This window comes from Pocillopora damicornis, chromosome 5, assembly GCF_964200805.1.
Source record: "Pocillopora damicornis chromosome 5, jaPocDami1.2, whole genome shotgun sequence".
In the NCBI taxonomy this organism is placed as follows: domain Eukaryota; kingdom Metazoa; phylum Cnidaria; class Anthozoa; order Scleractinia; family Pocilloporidae; genus Pocillopora; species Pocillopora damicornis.
Window position 1 is genome coordinate 3,341,464 of NC_142674.1, and position 21,251 is coordinate 3,362,714.

A 21,251-nucleotide genomic window follows, 5' to 3' on the forward strand; every position below is an offset into this window, starting at 1 on the left:
CGGCCGATGTAGTTTCTGAGGCTTGCTGTGATGACCGGAGATCGCCATGATGAGCGAGCCGCGATGGACTTCAGCATGATCATATTCGCTCAGACACCGTCATGATTAGAATGAATTTTAACAGTTATGCCAGTTTGGTTGTATTATTCATAATTTCTGTTTTGTTCTGTTATGTTTTTGAACACTGAACTTTATATACTATATGAGTGTTAGCTGTGTTTGATTTTTATTTCCGTAGGTAAGCTTGCAATCTAACTGAGCGTGAATCAATCTTTAAAACCTCTAATGTCTATTTTGTTTTTTCCTTTGAGGATTTTCGTATCTGCTCACGTTTTAATAACGTAAATTACGGCGCCTTGTATGTTAACAAACCTTTATTTGGTTCTTCTGTTGCTACTTGCCGGCTCGCTTGTTCCGAAATTTCACTTTCAATTATCGGAAAAAAGCTAAAAGGAAGTCCCGGAAAAGGTCGAACATAGTAAAGTTTGGCAGATGGCGTGACAGCTTTAGCTCAGCTCTATGCTCTATACTCTCATAGAGCACGCTTTTTCAACCGATGACACCGCGCGTTATATCCGAACTTTATTATAATTAACAAATAGAGAAGCCTTGACTGTGCTCTGTTCTGTTGTAAAGCACGCGGGAAGCGGCTAGAGCACGAAAGAAGTGTAGGGGGAAACACGAGACGTAGTCGAGTGTTTCTCCCCACTTCCTGAGTGCTCTAGCCGCTTCCTAATCGCTTTACAACAGAACAGAGCACAGTCAAGGCTTCTCTATTTGTTTTATAATAAATAATCCGTTAAATTCCCCAAGAATTACTTTCAATTTTCAAAACAAACTTTATTTCCAAAGCGAACAACAGTGTCGTCAGCATGCTCTATACTCTCATAAAGTACGCTACAATAAGCCAATCTGAATCCCTGTTAGAATGGTTCAAATAATCTGATTGGCTGTACAAGACTAGAGCTGTCAAAAATGTGAAACCATCAAAGTTAAAAAACCATCAAAGTTCATATTCTGCACTGCACACAAACTAAAATAGCTCGGCATGTCGAAGTTTCTTAGTTTCTAATGCAGGATCTGAAAGTGAAATGCTCAGTGAAATTCGGCCCAATCGTGGCTCACAAAAATACGCAAGTTATTTTACATGACAAGTAGAAAACAAACTGTTCAAGGCGAGTGTATTATGAATGAACAACAGCCGAATTCACTAAGAAATGAAGATCGCTCGGAATGACAGCGTCGTAAAGCTAGGTTGCAGTGACTGATCTGGCCTTCCATTAAACGCATCGGAAAGGTAATCAGGGCAAGCTCTTATTTTTTCACTCGAAGGGTAGTCGATTTAGTTCCTGAGGCTTGCTCCATTGCGATGACCGAAGATCGCCATGATTAGCTAGCCGCGATAGACCTTAAGTCGCTCTGACACCGTCATGATTAGTATGAATTTCAACAGTTATGCCAGGTTATATTTTTCATCGAAACTTAAAATTATCATACAAGTGTTAGCTGTGTTTGATTTTTATTACCGTACGTAAACTCGCAATCTAACTGAGCGTGAAAACCATTAAAAAAAACTCGGGCTGTCTATCTTGTTTTATCTTTGAGGATTTTTGTCTCTGCTCACGTTACAGTAACGTAAATTACTGCGCCTGGCATTTTTGCAAACCTTTGTTCGCTTGTTCCGAAATTTCACTTTCAATTAACGAAAGAAAAGCTAGAAAGAAGTCCTGGGAAAGGTCGGACATAGTACGATTTGGCAGATGGCGTAAAAGCTTTAGCTTTATTATAATATGAATTAAAAGTAGATCTACACTTCTGATTATGACATTTGAGGTTCCTATTAAAATTTATCTCCTCAATTTGTTGTGAGAAAATTAAGAAAAAACTCAGTAGTAGCCTGCGAGGTTGGCTTTGTTGTGTTTGATTTGGAGCGTTGAATAGCGAAGCTGCAAAAGGCTTAAGCATTGTCGCAGCTTCGTTGCCAGTATATTAATTAAGCGGCCACTGAACCCACCAGTAGCACAATGCATTCTGTTGGTAGCACAGATCCCTAAGAGCAACGATTAACAACATCTGAGTCTCCTACTACGGAGGAATTATTTTCGTTCGGATAAATCTAATTAAACAATAAATTTGTATTCGTAATACTTAAGCTGATGCTAATTCATATTTCATTCTGGTCGCTGGCGAAACAAAGGGTTGAGTGTGTTGAGTGTTGAGATAACTATTAAACCATTGGACGATCTAGCACATTTTCGTCGAATCTTTTGGACGACAGTCGTATGAGTTCATCAAAGTGGGGATGGTTGAACGAGACGGACTGAAACGAGTGACATTTGTACACTATGTCGAGGTTTCATTAGGAGTACAGCTGCATAAGTCTGACAACATAAAAGAGCTATTGAATTGTTTCTAAGCAATGAAAAGTCAAAAGAGAATGATCTATAAGCTCCTTTTTATTAGCTTTTTACGCCGCTGAGCAATCATTATAATTCAAGCCACGTTCTTTAATGCTGTGACAGTGTTGATTAAGTCTAGTTTACAATTTTCGATTTGGAATTAAGAGGGATGAAGGTTTTTCAAGCTACTCGATATGTTTTGGCCTTTCTAAAGCTGAAACGATCAGAATTGACCTCACAGGCGCATCTGTAGTGCAGTGTAACATCGCTAACGCAAAAGTCTTTCCTTGGTTGATGCAAAATTAATCAACTAGGAAAAGAAAGCAAGTAAGTAGAATCATAAAATATTCAACATGATTTGGCCGTGGGTAAATCTTTTTTTTTTGTCTAAAATTTTCGATAGCTCAGTAAAGGATCTAGCTATATAAAAATAAACGTTATAGACAATTTCTAAACTAATTTTTCAGTTTTACTTTCTACTGACAGCTTCTTATTTTTAATTTTTTTAGAGCGAAGTGTGAACCTTGTAAACAAGCACACCGACAGTAATTTCAAGGGAGGCTGTACTTTCAGGTGTGAAAAAATTAAGGTGACGCTGATTGAGGCGATAATTTGAGGGCAAGGTTAGCCAGAGACTTAAATGGGAAGGCTTAGGTGTGACATGGATTGAATATTAAGTCGATTTTCTTCCAGTTCCAAGATCGAACGCCCTCGTTTGGTCTGCTACTTATAACCAATATCCGATTAAATTATATTTGATTCAGATTTGATTTGTAAACGTTTTCTAAACAGATCAGTCCCTGGCATGAATATAAGACAACTTCTGCTTTATACTAGACTTAACATAATCCACCGTATCGAACGAGGCAGGTTTCAAAAGTCAGCTTTGATAAGATTTCTTGTTTAGACCGCATTAAGTTTCATCGGTAAAATAGTTGATTGAGATTTAAAATTTTTGCGATTCTTTTCATGAGAGTCAGCGCTTATATCCGAAACTTAAAACATTTATTTGTGATAAATGCATAACTAACGACAAACAGACGAAATGGTACAAAAAAAGAGGAAATTTAAGCCAAGCAAGCTCTTTAGTCGAGTTTCACTATAGTTCTGTTCCTCCAAAGGAAAAGGCATGAGATGAGTTACTGCCGCTAACAAAGATAGCGAACAAAACCCGCCCTTGTGGACCTAGTTATTAATCAAAAGCCTTTTTGCGTACAATTCAGACAATATAACACTGAATCTTATTTAGCCTGTCTGGTCCAAAACACCTCACTAGTTGTCAGAAACATTTCTCTCTTCCCTGTTAATGATTTAGTTTTATAAAAACACTTACATCCTACATTGCCTGAAAGAGGATACCCCGACTTTTACCCTTTTAGGATTGTACGTTCAAAAACACTTGGAGTCTGAATGCGATTTCAAGTCTTGTTAGGTGACAGCTCTTTTAATTCAAAACAAAATGCATCCAGCTGGTGGTATTGTTCTTAGTAATTTTTAATCAATGTTGTTTATTTCCTGCTCAAGAATAGGTCCCCGTTTTAAGTAGACAATTAGAGCCGACACGTTCACCTGATTTGGTTAGTAGTTTCCTCTTGAAGTTCCAACCTTTTTACTATATTGATCAATGAATAAGTCTTCATTATTGAAATAGAAAATTTTGTTCAGTGGTAAAGCGGTTCACCTTGTTTGGTTAAGCGTGTTCTTAAAAACAGAAATATGAACAATGTAGTAGCTACAAAGCTAACAAAGCTGATTTTTTAGCAAGCTTGTCGAGTGAAAATTTCGAGTTTTTTCTACTTAAGTGAGCGCTCTAAAAGTAGTTGTGCGAATATAATTAAGTCCATTATGTAGACTTGACCAAATGCGGGGGTTCTTCTACTAATGAACGGCATCTTTTAGACTTTTGAGTTATTTCCGCCGACATGAGACTGAGCTGTTTACAATCCACTCGAATCTTCAATTCTGTCAACACGGCGAAAACGTATGTTCTCTTTAGGATTACATTTTCCAAGAAACGCAGAAACTGAGAAACTTGGAAGCCTACTACATTTACTTTTAACTTTTTTTCAGTACCTTTCTGCTTGAAAAAGTATTAGCTTTGTCGAGGGAAATTCGTCTATCGTCATGTTACGTGTTACGGGTTTGTGCAGTGAGGGGCGAAAGAGGGCGGTAGAGGAAAAAGCTGTTTTTCTTGAACAATAGGCTCATCACAGATGACGGAAAACTTGGGCTGAAATCTGAAAGACAGGCAAATAATTCATGTCTCATTTCACGTACAACGGCGAAATGTTTGAAATTAACGCGGATTCCGCTTTAAACAAATTAATGTCGGATGGGTGGACGGGACCAAAAGCTAACGCGAATGGATCGATTTTCACATCCTTTTTAGCACTTTCTCAGCGGAACTCGGCTAAGAAAATTCGTTTACGCTGCTGAGAATAATAATATCAATAATATTTATTTTGTGAAAATTCGCACAAAAGCTTGTAAAAAGAGTTTGTATGGAACGTTAGTTTAGCTGAATCGCTGGAACATCCTTAGAAATTCTTGAGTAGAGTTAAAATGGCATTTGGTTTAAACAAATTTCCTTTCTGAAAATACTTGAGGGTAGAATGTTTTGGTAATTTTTTTTGTTTGTTATATCTTTGTTTTGTTATATCTTTTTCAATGTTTGTCATAAAAAATTAATTGAAGCCGAACTTTTGGTGAAGTAATTATGTTTTTCACGGCTGAGGTCCTGAATCAGCGCAAGCCACATACGTTCCCGAAGGAATCAATATACCAACTGAGGGTAAATAACTTCACATGGATGACTGCTGTGATAGAGCAAGCTGTTTCTTTTGAGACGACGTTACCGGGACAAACACAGCTCTCAGCAAAACAGTAATAATTGATCTTTCTCTCTAGAACAATTCTCTACAGACTGACGTCGACATGATCTCGAACGAGAAAAGCAAGCGGTTCTCAAATTTATCATACAGTTTAATGCATGTCAGTAAAGTTGCATGAAGCAGGTTGTGAGTTATCGAAAAAGCAATTCAGAGCTCGAAAAAAAAATGTAATGATCCATAATGCAAGATTATTTGGCTTGCATTTTACGAAAATATGGAACCTTGTGAGACAGAAACTGATAACTAAGATTATAAAATGAGATTGCTAACTGCGTGACGTCTACAGCGATGTTCGAAAAATTAGCTGAGAGACCTCAGATGGGGCCTTTGGCCGAACAAATTATGTTTTGTGTAATGGCCCACGATGAAGACAGTTGTTTGCCGGAATCATTTACATGTAAGTGGCGGAAACGAATGTTAAATACTTCACTTCTTATTAAGAAAATATCATGTTTATTTCTTTTTGCTCTGAGTTGATCAGAGACAAGTTTTGTACCGCCGCGATGGATGGAACAGCTCAAGATATGTCCTTCCAAAATAATTTGTATAAGATATAGGTCCGTCTCTCGTACATTACGTGAAAATTGTCGAGAAGTTGGTCAGCTGTCTCTTGAAGGTGTACACAAGTCTCCTTCAACTACACGATTCGGAGGGACATTAATGATAATATTTTCCCTAATTTTAATGCTCGTGTTATGTTTCAAACTTCGCAGTTTCAAACCTTAAATCGATTTAGTCCGCAATTGCCGAAAGAAAGCTGAAATAACGTCACTTCGTTACACATGGACCAAACGCTTATGCTGGGAAGAATCCCATATATATATAGGAACGATATATCATTATTACCAGAGATAACCTTTCGCATATTCAAATTTTTGTGACTCTTAGCCTTTTCTCGGCCCGAAAGCTGCAAACTTCAATGCCACAGCGATAATTAGGTGTAGGGGTTGCATGTTTAATTACGATATGCTATTCAGTTTTGAATGGAAATCAGTTAGCAGCAAACCGATATGAAACAGCACAGACCATTAGAGAAAATAATGTAATGATAAAAGGGTGATAAGAATACGGAAAAAAGAATTTGCAAAGAAAATTTCGCAAGAACGAATATGACACGGAAATTTGCACACCAACAGTACAAGAGTTTTCCATGTTCCTTCGGTATAACTTTTGTAATGGTCTGTATTGAAATAGGAGTGGCTGCTTTCGAAATACCGCGCTTTGTGGGTGTAAATGAATATGGTGGGTGTTTTTAATAACTCGGATGAAAACAGCGTCGTTAGTCGCTATAACATGATTATTAACCGACAAAAATTTCGTGCATCATCACGACACACATCTTCCAGTCACATTCTAAAATAAGTGTCAATATACCATTTAGCAAGACATATAAAAATAGGTAACTAGAAATATGCCAAAAAAATAAACGTTGTAAAATTACAAATGTCTTTACCCAAAGACTTAAATGCCGTTGCTTATACTCAATCTGACGGAAACCAAACATCTACCAGATCTCGTGATATTTACCTCTTACACGTAAACTAGCGCGGGAGAGAAGAGCGCGATAATAACAGGAGGGCCACGCAGTTAAATTGCGCTTATTCGCAAACAGATCGTGGTTCAAGCCAAAAACTGTAGTAATTGAATCAACTAAATGATATGAAGAAGATTTTTCTGCTTAAAATTTGATTAATTGTTGATTTTCTGTTTGTTGGATACATATTATTCATAAGAAAAAGTTTCCCTTCACAAGTCACAAGAAAAAAAAAACGAGATATGGTAGGGGAGATATTACCTCATAAGAAAAATAAATAAATAAATAGCTTCGGTTGTGAAAACTAAAGCTGACAACAGATTGGTTCTATTGCTTTAGTTTCGGGTCAATCAGAACGAATGCATGCTTTTTATTCTAATCCCACAACTTAATGCAATTTTTATTTTTAGGTCCAAATTTTGCATTTAAGAACTTTTCGAGTAGAATTTTACTTGAGTGCAACCAACTCAACATTAGCATATGCAAACAATAATCGATTTGAATATAATATTATTTCAGGTAATTGTTTTGTGGATTTTAATGAAAGAAAAATAAAGTTCGATGAAAGCTTTCCGGGTTTTCAGCGGAACCGCGTACATTTAGGGTAAAAACAGAAGCAGGCATAAAACATTATAAGGCGAGAGAAAAAATAGCTATCACTGAAAACCTACCTCGCGCGCCTAATACTCGAATTTTTAATTTGTGTACACAGTTTTTTTAAAATGAGTTTGTTTTCACTCCAAGATGTCAGATTTGATCCTTGATCCGAGTTCATTTTAATCGAAGTTATTGTTTATATTATAAAAACAAACTCTTAGCTTCCTCACACCTGCAATTTAAAAGAAATACGTTCACTTTAAACTGTTTCGTTCTCACGATTTTTCTTTTGCAATCGGAGGTTGCTTCAAATTTTAACCATAGTCATTTTAAAATAGCTCATTTCCGTCATGTGACAAGTTCTCATGATAAGCCGCTCACTGCGGAAAAAAAAAAGTGAATTTTTTTATTTTTAACAGGGACTTAAGTCTCCAGTTGTGTCCGCGACTTAAACGTGAAGAGTTGATTCACGAAAGATTTGGCTGAATGAAAAGCTCAGATGCGTCACAACTAGCCAAAAGCTAAATTCTAACAATTATAATGATATGTTTCCCTGAGGAGAAAAAAAGAAAATAGAACGACATCAGCAGACTGCAGGTGGAGGAGAAAAGTCTAGTCCAGATGAACCAGCAAATTCTCAGAAACACTAACAAAAAAAATCCATTAAAATAGTAAAAAAGAAATTTTTTCTTTATCTCAGAGCAAAAAAATATATAAATATCCAGGGTACACCCTCTATTTTCGCATTATCGTATGGCTCAGATCAGAACATTTTTGAAGACCAGTCTACAAGATAACAAATTGAGCCTAAAGGTGAGTTATCGCTTTTAAATCGATATCTATTCGATCTTATCATCACAAACTGACATCAACATCAAGTCTGAATTTTATTTAATAGTCTAGACCAATCCAATAACCTTAGTATTATCAGTGTTATTATTTCGCTGTGGCCAGTAGACCTGAAAAATCTAACACTCTTGTCGCTTCAAAATTTGTCCGTTATCACTGATTCGTCGACGAAGCGAACAACCCACAAAATTTCGTTCACACAAAACTGATTGGATCTTTTTTTTTTTCGGCCTTTCGCGCGTAACGCTTAATACTAAAAAGTTCAGAATTGAACTGAAATCAAAGATTAAATTAAGCTGTTTCTTATTCGAATGTTTTGATAAAACGTTAGGCAAAGGATATAGATTCTATTGCGGATAATTTATTTCACCTGAAATGCAAAGATTAAGAGTGTTCCAAGTTTTAATGACCTGTCAGCTCATTAGAAAGTGAAACTTCATTGAATAATGTGCATGTGGTCCTTGCATCCTAAAATAACTGCAAAAAAAGATTGAGATAAATATTAACTCCAGTAGTTGAGAAGTCCAAAAAAAAAAAAATTTTAATTTCTAGAAAGATTGAAGAGCATTTCCGATGATTTTTTTCCAATTCCTGATAACTTTTCAGACAGAAAAGCTCAAATTGAAACACCTGCCATCAGAATTGGTGATATAATCGGTGAGTAGTAGAAGAAAATTGTTTGATTACTAGAAAGATTGAAGAGCGTTTCCGATTCATTTTTTTTCCAATTTCTGAGAAATTTTTAGACACGAAAATTCGAATGAAACACCTGCCATCAGAATCGGTGATATAATCGTACGCAAGGGCTTCTTTCAGTAAAAAAAAAAAAATATTGAATAAAACATATAGGTGAGGAGTATCTTCAACGTGAGCACGATGGAGTCAAAGAGATTGAAAAAAATTAAATAGAATAAAATTGAACTTAAAATTCCTGTTAGAATTGCAAGATAAGAAATTTCGATTCTCAGAACACCTGGAGAACAATTCATAGGAAAAACCAAACAGCTCATGATCATAATTTAATTTCTCCCTTCAAGAAGCGAACTCCACCAACCAATTAGGCGTGAGGAAAACAGCAAATCGACAATTAAGAACAAATGATCCTCTTTTCCTCTTTCACATAATTTAACATTTTCTAACAATATATACAGCTATTTCAATTTACGTTGTCGGATCAAAGCTTCAAGGGTACGGGACAAGACCGAAAGGCGGTATGGGTAGATTAGAATTAATTTTAGGCTTTCGGGGTTGTCGGCGCGAGATGGACATGGAGGCTGAAAATACAATTAGTATCGCCTTGCGCGTCTCATTAAGATCCCATATTCCCCTTCGGTCTTGTCTTGTGGGCTTGAGGCTTTGATCCGACAACGTAAATTGAAATAGCTGTATGTATTAAAGAAACTGAAGAAGGAACGTTAAGGAGGCAACCACTAGCTTAGAGCGGCTTGGGATGACTGGGCAACGGTAGGCACTGAATTAGAGTTTTACGTTCTCAGCGTGGATACTCGTCAGAATTTAGGAGGTAATGCAATGTTTTATGGGATCATAACGTTTTTTGATACGACATTAACAGCATTAGCTACTGGTACCAAAACACCGGAGCAACGCTGGTTCAACCATTCGTTAAAGTTGCGCACATATTGGGTGTGATCATTTTGTCATCACACAGTCACTACGTGTAGCCGTACCCCCTTCCTCCCCCCCCCCCCCCCCAAGGAGAAACGAAAGGGAGCGAACGTCAAAACCTGACATGGTCGTGTTATTCGACGTCACTCAAATGTCACTCAAAATCTATGCAAAAATATGCAACTTGATAATAATGTGAATTTTCTGATATCGCAAATTGCTGTTGTTGCTTTGTCTACTGAAATTCCCTAACGGAAGTTCTGAATAAACCATCCATCTTCATAGTCCATTTTCCAATCCGGAGACTACCAAATAACACGATAAGCCAAAAAAAAATTCGTGATTTAACTAATTGGTACTATCTCTTGTATCTCAATAACCGAATATGCATGTATTCACTTCCCTAAGACACCGCCGCGAATGCGATCTTTTAAACATAACACACTTTTTCCTTATTTCAATGAAGCTATCATTGTTTACTTAGAAACGGAAAGGGTTTATTTTGATTGATGAACTTGGTAAGAAATAGATTTCCCATCGATAAATGCTTTCGTGCAGTTAACGTGACAATTTGAAGGGCATAAATTTATAATCAGACTGTCTCTAAAGCTGCTCAAATACCCCTTTGTAAATTAGCTGGTATTTACCCTTCTTTCAAATCGTATTTTAATGAGATCACAGAGTTTCAAATGTCTCTAAATAATTTGTTTTACAATCATTCGCGTTCGCTTTAAATCTTTCCTATTCTGGGCTACTTTTTGTACCTAGTTTCTTCATATAGCCTCGACTTACAGCTCAGTAAAACTATCTCACCGTTTTGGTCTGAACGACGAACACAAGGTCAGTTCTATAGGTAGTCTCTCTGTTTCGCATACCTCGCACGCATCGCATGCCTCGCACACCTCGCACGCCTCGCACCAAGAGTCGCATGGCTGGTCTGCGTATTGGCAACACTCATTAATGAGATGCTTTGGCTAGCAATTCAAGCCTAAAGGTCAAGTGAAACCGCCAGAATTAACGAATTGTGCATTATGTTATGGCTAGGGTTTTTAATCAGCCATTTAAAATTTATCTACTTTGGCTAATTAAGATGCAAATGATATTACACGAAATATATATGTTTGTTAGCAGATCTAGAAAGCATATTGCTCGCAGTCACGAGTCTTCATCGAGCTTCATTGTCTTTGGTCAACTGTGCAATTCCCTGAAAGGTTCGACTCTTTGGTAAGATTCCTAATATTCACCATGTTTAGGTTAACGCCATTATGTTAACATTCCCTTTAATTTAAAATTACTTCATTTAAATTTCTGGTTGTTTGACGCATGCTGCTTTCGATAAAGACTTATGAGAAACGTTGAAGTCGAAACAGAATTTTTTACAATTTTTAGTGTTATCTGTTTTTGTTTTTGTCCTCAAACTGATGTCATTTTAGCGGCTACAAACGACCGATGATTTATCCCAGTTAGTTTTATTAAAAAAAAAACTCAAGTGCGCGAGATATCGAGATATCGAGCTTCCTTTTTCCTCAATTAATTCGGCATTTCGGAGTTTACAACGGACGATGATTTACTTCTGTCACTTCTACCTCAAAAATATTTTCAGTTTTTCGAGAAATTTAACTTCGTTTGCTTACTTGGGTCGAAGCAGAAAATAATATTGAACTAGAAATTTCTTTTCCATCCTTCTAACCAATCAGATGCTGAACTGAAATAAATCCAGTGTAATTCACTAACATCTTTTAAGATTAGAATTTCACCGCACTTCGAGCATTGGATTTTCGAAATTTGTTTTTTCTTGATTGGGTTTGGTGATTACAGCGGTTTTGGTTTTATAACGTTCAATCGCGCTGGTGCCAATCTGTTTTCATTGACTTGTTCCGTGAAGCTGCAGCTGTTTGACTCAGGAAATAAATAAGTAAAAAAATAACGACTACAAAAAGTAAAAAAAAAAAGCGTGAAAAAAGAAAGAATGAGAGAAAGAAGAAGAACGAAAATAAGAAGGGAAAAATTGACCGAGGGCGTTTGAGGCAAGACGGGTCTGGGTACTAGTTAAGAAAGCTTGGTTAAACGTCAGTTCTTGTTCGCTAGGTTGTCTTCTTAAACTGGAAGTTTTGTTATGTGCAAAAACTTACATTCAAACTTTTGATATAAAGACTTTGGCATTAGTTCGATTTTAAAATTTTGCTCGATACTTGACGTGTTAAGGATGTTCCTCTTGCAAATTTATAGTTCTTGGCAATGATAGACAAAGGGTTTACAGGTGGATATCTTACAGTCGTTCAGTTTAGATTTTTAAGATGCATAATAATCTTCTTGGTTTAAAACTACACCGCAGTTAAGATTGATATCAATAGGATCCTTAATTCCTTTACTTCCAAGATCCTATTAGTAATTCTCCTTACTGTCTGCCATACAATTCTCATGACGCTTGTTTGGAGAATTTGGTATTGGATCAACTACTACTACACTTACTGATATTTTTTGTTTTTCTGATCACTTGTCTGCTTGTTATTGTTTTGATATTGCAAGGAAAAATTCTGTTTTGGTTAATCGAGGGAATATTAAGGGTTACGAGAACAACATTATAAATGTTTTTATCCAATCAATCATAAAAATTACAATTTACTCGATTGCGATGGGTTTTAAAAAGACTCCTATTTTCCACTAATTCAATCGCTAAGTTGTTGGTGGACGGTTTGTTATCGGCTATCTCTTATAGGACAGTTCAATAAGCCGATCACTTTCAAAATTGTAGTTTTAATCAACCAATCACAACCTTGGTTTCAATCATCATAGAAACAGTGTGCAGACTCCCAAATTGTGGCTTTTCTTCAAATTTCCCGTTCTTTTTTAACTTGGCTATTCTTCTTTTTCCGGAAATTGTAATTTTTATGATCAACTGATAATGAGACTGCGTGTCGTCCAATTCGGTTAGTAATCATACTCCTGATAAACAAATTGGGACTTTAGCTGCGCGGTTGTCTGACTTTGTTATCGCTCGTATGATTACAGACCGAATTGAACTCCACTCAGCCCTATCTCCATTACTTAATTAAACTTTGCAGTCTCGAAAAATAAATCTGAGTCAGTCTCAAGGCAGTCAAATGTAACTGGTGGATACAGTGAGGATGACACAAAAAATAGTTTTCATCAGTGGATATGATCTTCATTTCAAAAGAAGACCACATTAGGTTTTTGTTTTATATTTAAATTACAAACAGATGTTGAAAATTTCGCTGTAGCTATACAATACTCTTTTTACTTGTAAATATTAATAAATCGTTTCTTTGAGGATTTCCATAACAATGAGCTCAGCAGTAATCTCTGCCATGTCACCTCAACATAATCATCAATGAAACAGACTACGCGAAATCCACAACTGCGCTTAATTTTGGTGACTTTTTGATGAATATTTGTGAAGCTTTTTCAGCTGACACAAACAGGAACTAATCTCTACGGCATATTTCCTATGCTTAAACCAATTCTCAAGTCTCGACATGCAGTTTGTGTGATAGAAGATGTTATCAATTTAAAGACTTATTTGGTCATAGCTCCAGGGGAATATTTCCTGTGTTTGGTGAGAAAATATTAGCAAACGTATTTCCTGTAGAATTTTAATTTTGGTTTGTTTGTTCTCATGCATGTATGCCGCGTTACTTGAAACGTATATCGCGAAGAAGATCTTATACGATAACAGTTGAGCTGAACGATTTAATGCCCAGTTTCATCCGTGCTTATATATCGAGGAGTAAAAAAGTTACGAGCCTGCAGGTCTGTAGACAGTTTTCAAGGTAAGACAACTAAGACAAGCCTGAGGGTTTTTATTGATACGACATAAAAGATATTTTGAAAAAAATGCAATTTAGAAAACGGTTTTATGAGCCAGGTTCTCGCGCGTTTGCCGAAACGTAGGCCAAGCTCGAAAAAAGCAGAGCGTCCGTTAGTTTCCACGCACTCTGAGCTCGCTTAACTTTTCTGTGTTCATCTTTGTCGGTCGAGAGGTAAACATGGGTGTAACAAGAAGTGTCGCAAAGCATCGTTTTTCGGAATCCATCCTTGAAAACGTGATATTCTGTAAGTAGTTTCCATGTTATCAAATTCATATCATCTCACCCTATTTGTGTTACCAAAAGTTTGTTCCAAGACTTTTTATTTCTTCTAGTTCCTTTTTTCTTGTAATCATACAAGTGTTATTTCATCGTATTTCGTATAGCAATTTACTTTTTTCTAGAATCCTTCCAATTATACATAACATACATGAGGACATATTAAAATTTTTCTGAACCTTATGTCGCCCTGAATCAAATCGCAGTCTATATGTTTCTTATGACAATAAAATCTCGCTTCGTTTAAATTTCCATACGCCTCAAATTTTGGTGGTGATCGAAGAAGAGGCGTTATTTGAAGCTAATTATACTAAACTAGAAATCTGTAATCACTTTTTCCGTTTCATAATTTCCTTAATTATGGCGCACATCTGCGCATACATTAGCAACAATGGACGATTTAAGTAAAAAAAAAAAGTTTTTTCCAGTTTCTGACCAGAGGGAAAGAAGTAATTTCCTTTAGTTCAAGTGCTTGTATACATTCAAGCTGCAAACGTATTTTGCATCAAGATAGATTTTGTTCTAAGTCCCATCTAGCTGACTGAGGTTTGACGCAAAAACTCAGCTAAATGAATTTGTCGAATACTTGATTGGAAAACGAACCATTTATTTTAATTATCTCAAGACTGCAGTGCAATAGCATGGGAGGTGACAAAAAGTACAGTTCGAACAATAAGTCAGAGAAAGACAAAAACAGTCTGGTTACACGTATTGTCAGTTGGCCAGACTCCTACTGACAGAGGAAAGACCTCCCAGGAGGCATTTCCAATTGGCGTATTTTTGTTACCAGTGATTTTTTTTAATTCAAGCATAGACTAAACAGCTCTAAAGAGAAAAGGCACTAATTCAAACGGGGTTGTAAATCAAAGCTAAAAAGTCAATTTCCCCAACAAAACTTCGCACCTTTTATTTCATTATCCTTCCATTTCTTTCTTTTAAGCCAGATGCTGTATAAGATAAGGAAATACATTTTCAAATCTTAAAGATCAATGAACAAAAAACACTATAGACATAGGTAGTTAGTTTATATGGATGGGGTACAAAATGTATATGGATAAGCTCCACTTAAAATTGAATAATTACACCATTTCGGGAATTTTCATTGTCTTACTTCCAACTTGAACCATGCTCTTCCGTGAGTTTTAAATTTTGGTCGCCATCTTCCAAGTAGGTTTTTCATGCGAATTAAGGTTGCAATTTTTTATTGGTTAATACTATTGTGCAACCTTAGGTTGAAGTAGGTTGAATTGCAAATTGTTCCTAAACGATTACAAAAAAGCTCTCGAACAATGGAGAGAGAATAACCGTCTTATTTACTGTTTTCTCAGCCAATTCGAGGCAAGATTTTTGTCTTCACCTCTGACAACATTCAAGTGGGCGAGAATATCTCCATTTTTCTCTCCATTTTTCTTTCTTTTTTTTCAATTTTGCCTTAACCATTTCTTCGCTATCAATTGCACTCTGAAGCATTTAGACCCTTCATCACCTGCTGTCTTTTCAGCTCTGACAAACAGAAGGAAAATAGACTAAACATCTTTTCTGTAAAATCACGGAAGCGGAGAAGTCGATGTACAAATTTGATGTGGAGAGGTTTACATTCGTCAAAAAAACCCTTCTTAGTCGACCAGCTTATTTTATGGCTGAAAAAATCCTGAGTTTAATCATTCCTAACTAAACCATGGTCTTTCAACATTGATGACAGATGTTTCAAGCAGGCTTAGTGCTAATGACGATTTGCGTTTGTGTTTGTCCTCATAAAACCGAGATAAAACAGAATTAAGTGATTCAAAAATGGATCAAGTGAAAGATCTACTCGAATTAGTCTGTGATTCGTCCATGGAAAAGTTATCTATGGAGCTGGCACGCGCTTCAAGCTGAATCTGAAATTTTTATTTCCGCGATTTTCCCTCCGCCTTTGAAGTGTTCGAAGTTAGACGCAAAGGGAAAGCATATTAACTTAACTGAAAGCAGACAAATTGTCTTTGGATCCCAAAGGTACACGGTTAAATACCCTTAGTTCTCCTTTTTTGAGAATTTGAGAATTTCTTTGATTTCCTAATATTTCTTGAAATGTCCCTTGTACTGCGAGGACTCAATCACGTCTCCCCTTCAAATCGTTTTGTTAAGAAAAAAAACCTTGACAGTTTTTATGACCTCCGGCCAATTCTTCACTCAGGCATGCCATGAATTCTACTTTTCTTCGACACGACATTAAAGTTCCTTCCTGGTTGGCTAATGTCTTACGTACAATTTCTATACATTTACATATTCGATAGTTAAGATCCCACAAGATAAACAGTTGTTTCCGCTGAATAAATTATCCTAAACGAGCGTGTTTTGCAAGTGCAAACAGAAGGTAAAGCTGGCATGTCAATTTCTAAAAGTACATTTGTATAGGCAAATGAAATATTACTTAAAAGTAACGACAGTAAGTGACAACCTGTCACTTATCCATGCAGAGCTTTTCGATCTTTAATTTAATTTTCCTCGTAGTTATGACCTTTCGATTTTATTTCTCTAGCTCAGATGTTTTTGCGCGAACCCTCATCAAAGGTTTGAGGTTTATAAGGAGAAACAATCACAGTGTGGTGTATCCAGAAAATTTGATAAAAAAATCAGACCCTGTTCCACTGATTTTTATCCGCGTCCAATTTACACAACTAGGTTACCAATTTGTCCTTTAAAAATCAGAAATTTCAAATCACAAGATTGAACGAAGAGAATCGATTAGGCTTTCCTATTATGCACCACAGTTATGATAGATATCATCAAATACTAATGTGGTGTAGACAGAGCTTAATGCATGTTTACAAAACGAAATCTTTGCTTCAAAGGAGACTCAGATATTTTTAATCATAAATGAACCAAGGAGTAGGTTTTTTTATGGTTTTTCTTTTGTGTGTGTAGGTGTACGTGTGTTAATGGTACATTAGTGCCTGAATCAAGCGCCAGCACTGATCATGGATCTTTTGTTACCCTAAATCTCAAATAAATTTCCTCTGTGTTTTACCACACAGAGTGATAGAGAAAGCTTTGAAACTTATCAGCTGACGTAAATTGTCGCATTGTAAGCCCTAATTGAATCACTGATAGAATGGAAACCACAAAAATGCACCTCCAACTAGACAAAACTTGACTATTAGTTTTTAATTAAATTGGCCATACATGTATGCATCTGGTGTCAAAATTTAACGGGCGTTAGCCAAAGAGAGTGTTCTGGGTTGCATCCTAAGAACTCGTTTGTCGAAAACTGATGTTTTTATGCTTAGCATTCGCCAAACGCTACCGAACAAAGCTTGCATGCAATCACTTCTTTCCAAGTTTTCTAGTCCACAGAACATAGATAACAAAAAAAAGGTTTGAAGTCTTCATAAAATCATGAAATAATTACGACAGTGCTGAGAAAATATAGAATCCGACAAGGGTTGTTCAACGATTCTCGATACTTTGATTGCGGTCTGTGATAAAGATCGCCGAGCTTTTAGACCTTTCAAGGTCAACAAATGTCATCTCTGAAAAGCCCTGTGTATCATACGTCAATAATTACTTCCACCTCATTCGCAAAAGAGAGAAAAGCTTTTTCTTTTGTAAGAAATGTTCGGTGAATAAATAATGAAAAATGTTGAAATATTAAATTCGAGAGAGCAACATCATGGGAACCTAAAGCAAGTTACATTGATTAGATTTGGCTGCTTTGTCTTTCCTAACCTACGAGATTATTACCTTTGTTAGTCCTCTTAAACTACTAAACGACTGCTCATTTCTCTATCTCATCAGAACACTGTTGAAGACTGAATAGCGAGGATATTTGTCAATGGAAACACAAGGCGGTGTAGCAACGCAAAACAGTTCAAACTGTTCCACCAGTGCTCCGTGTACCGGACATGAATTCGAAGAGGACATATCGACTGGTTTCAACGCCCAGAGCGACTCCTTCCCCATCGCCATTGCCATTCCAATCATTGCAGTGAACTGCTGGGTGATCTCTTTGGTATGTCTGAAGAGAAGTTTGCGAACGGTGACCAACTACATCCTGACAAGTCTGGCCTTGTCCGACCTATGCACGGGGGCCATTTCCATCCCTTTATTCATTAGTTGCAACATTATCCAAGAGACTAAAATTTGCGTAGCAGCCGATATGTTCATGAGATTCACTTCAACCTCCACGGTCCTCCACATTCTAGCCATGACAACGGATAGGTACATCTGTATAGTTTATGCCTTGCGCTATGTGAGTTGGGTGACCAAGAAACGCGTCCTTTATTTCATTGCAGTCATCTGGGCCATTTCCCTGTTCGTAATGCTCGTCCAACTCGAGTGGTACGATATGAACGAAGGCGTTATGGACGAATTCTCTCCAGAAAACAAGAAAAAGATCATCATCGTCGATAGCATTTGTTTCTTCGCCTTCGTTGGTCTTCCAGTGGTTGTTATGGCGTACACGTATGGCCGCATCTTGTATGAAGTTCACAGACAGAGCAGGAACATCCAGAGGCACAACACACCTGGATGGCAGGAGACTAAACGAAGTACAAGGCAAGAATGGAAGGTGGCCTCCGTCTTCATGGTAATGCTTCTCGTATTTGTTGTCTGCTGGGGGCCGTTTTTTCTCCTTCGACTCGAGCTTGTATTAGGCAGCAATTTCTTTGAGGTCACTTTCAGCCCTTTTGCCCAGATTCTAATGCTTTGGCTAAGGTTCGTCTCATCTTTGATCAATCCGTGTTTGTACATTCTTGGAAAGCCTGATTTTCGTAAGGCTTCGGGCCTTTCGAGGAAAAAGAGGAATCGTTTTAACGATTCAGAAACAACCCGTTTAACTCAATCAAAGGGTTCAACGTTTGTTTAATTTGAGACACAGCGGCGGATTATGACTTGAAACAGGATGATTTCCTGAAAGGGACAAAGTTCCAACCACAGCCTTCACTCGATAAAGGAGCTTTTTGAACAATGTGTATAAAGAAAGATTATCCGGGAAACAAACACATCAAATTTTTCAAATCTGTAAATATTCCTTCACAGACCTATATTCATACCGACTAGCCTGGTTCTAAAACAGCAAATGAAGATAGAAAAAAATGAACTGTTTAAAACAGGTGCAAATGAGCACCGAAAACGTTTGTCTGCAAAATCATCATCAATAACACTAGTTAATACAAAACATTTGATATGCAATAAATCTTGATCTCTCTACTAAACCTGGCCAGAGAGCAAAATCAGAAAATCCGAACAAATTGACATAAACATAAGGTGTGTATCAAAGCTTAATAAAACGTCCTATTGGAATAGCAATTATTTGTTTTGTCAGTGGTTGTCAACCGGACTTTTTTTTCTTAATCACAAAAGATTGGGCAACGATTGCTTGACCCATGATGATTCAGGGGACAAGCGAACAGGCTTTTGGGTTATGAATCCCTATCAAAGAATATTTACAAAGTCTAGAAACAAATCAAACTTGCTGCCGGCTTCAAATTATGCAAATTATCACTTGTATCGCGAGATAATATGCAAGCCAGAATCACTGTGTAGAGTAGAAGTTTATGATGCCTAGAGAATCGTGAGCTGATGCGGCACGTTTTTCCCTTCTCTTTCTTTTCGAAAGCGATGTGATGGTTTGTTAAGATGCAGGTACCTCACAGCTTAATTTTAATAATGTTTCTCCATTGTGCGCCATGAGATAGACCGGTGAATGTTTCAATAAGACTTTAGGTTCCCAATTGGAAAACCGTCTCCAAATGTTCTTAATTTCAGGCATGCTCGAATAGGATAAAACAGGTGATGCTCTGAAGTCGAAAATAATCCTCGGTTTCATTCAATGACCGGGAATTCAATGGTTTAAAATTAGCTTACTCTTCGAACGCAACATCTCAAAGGGTTTCAAAATTTAAGATCGGCGATTCATTTCGAGCATCATCGAAAATTAGTTTAAGAGCGTAAACTGAAGTTCAGCTTGTAATAGTCCAGAGATTTAGACTTTACAGATTAAGAATTCAAGCATTCTTTGCCAAGCTTCTCAAGTCGGCAGCTCGTAACTTTGTGCTCCTAAGGACTTTACATACGCACAAATCCTGAGGATGTGGCTGAGATGTAGGAGCCATCCCACCCAAATTGTGGGCTTACATCAATAATCCAAAGCAAAAGGGTGGAAGAAAGCTTGCTAATTTAACAAGAGGATAAGATTTTGATGGCAAATATTAGCACAATCAAGAGGTTTCCTGAATTCAAGCTGAACCAGTAAAGTGATAATCCACTGAATCAATATTGCATGATGATATGAATTGGAATTTTTTGTCGGCTTTTGCCTGAAAAAGACTAAACATTTTAGGATATTTCGAAACGGACAAGACTTTGCTCTTTAGTTGTAATAACGTTGCCTGTGCATGTGCACGTTTTTTGTTGCTTTGATTGCTTCAAGTCGAAAGCTCACTCAAAGCCGCGTACATTGAATGTCGTTTTCTTTCATGATACCATCATAGCTGCCTCATATTTCATCAGAACATTATTTCACAGCACCCTAAAATTTTTTTTTTAAATTTTGCGGCTAGCCTCATTAATCCATCTGGTTCATTCAAGATAGTTCAAATATTGATTCGTTTGTTTTCTTTTATATATTTCTAAGCGAGACTCAAGTTTTAAACTAGTAAATCCAAAATAAGGTGGTAAAACGCTGTGGATCTTGCCTCTAACCCCATCTATATTCCCAAGACAATTACCATTTCTTCCTTCCAGAAGCAAATGATGAATGAAGTATTTCCCTCGAGAGGGGGTTGGATAGCTGTCGTAGATACTACTCGTTTTTACAATTGCCAATAGATCCTATCGACAGAAATTTCAAACCGGGCCCGAGGATCAATTAATAGACGCACCAACTGCGTCATAGACTATTTGGAAGAAAATGGCATCGGTGGGATGTACGATCACTAGGAACATAGCGTAAGTATTAGTTCAAGATCAAAGGGAACCTACGATACGTAGGAACTAGAGATCAGCGGGAACACGGGATCAGTGGGGACACGGGACCAGTGGGAACACGGGACCAGTGGGATCACGGGACCAGTGGGAATACGGGACCAGTGGGAAGACGGGTTCAGTGGGAACTTGAGGTCAATAGGAACATAGGATCAGTGCAGACATGGATCAGTAGGAACAGAGGATCTCCTATACTCTTACCCCGGGATGATAAGATGAGCTTCCGACGTCATAAAAAAAAACTCTTCCTTATCGTTCATCGTGCCTATTTTTACCCCGAACG

At 37.1% G+C, this 21,251-nt stretch overlaps 1 protein-coding gene across 12 annotated transcripts; it reads left to right on the plus strand.

Moving 5' to 3' along the window:
- The first annotated feature begins 1,021 nt into the window (after nt 1-1,021).
- LOC113669456 (adenosine receptor A3-like) lies at nt 1,022-19,291 on the plus strand. Of its 12 annotated transcripts, none has more exons than XM_089208280.1 (4): nt 1,159-1,297; nt 2,909-2,972; nt 11,028-11,120; nt 17,780-19,291. In XM_089208280.1, exon 4 carries the CDS (start codon nt 17,817-17,819, stop codon nt 18,846-18,848), a length of 1,032 nt encoding a protein of 343 aa, XP_089064406.1. In that variant the 5' UTR covers nt 1,159-1,297; nt 2,909-2,972; nt 11,028-11,120; nt 17,780-17,816; the 3' UTR covers nt 18,849-19,291. The 12 variants fall into 12 exon arrangements, with proteins under 12 accessions (XP_089064403.1, XP_089064406.1, XP_027041306.2 ...); XM_089208278.1 differs by lacking the exon at nt 1,159-1,297 and adding an exon at nt 2,510-2,726; XM_089208277.1 differs by lacking the exon at nt 11,028-11,120 and having other exon boundaries at nt 1,022-1,297.
- Nucleotides 19,292-21,251: the final 1,960 nt, after the last annotated feature.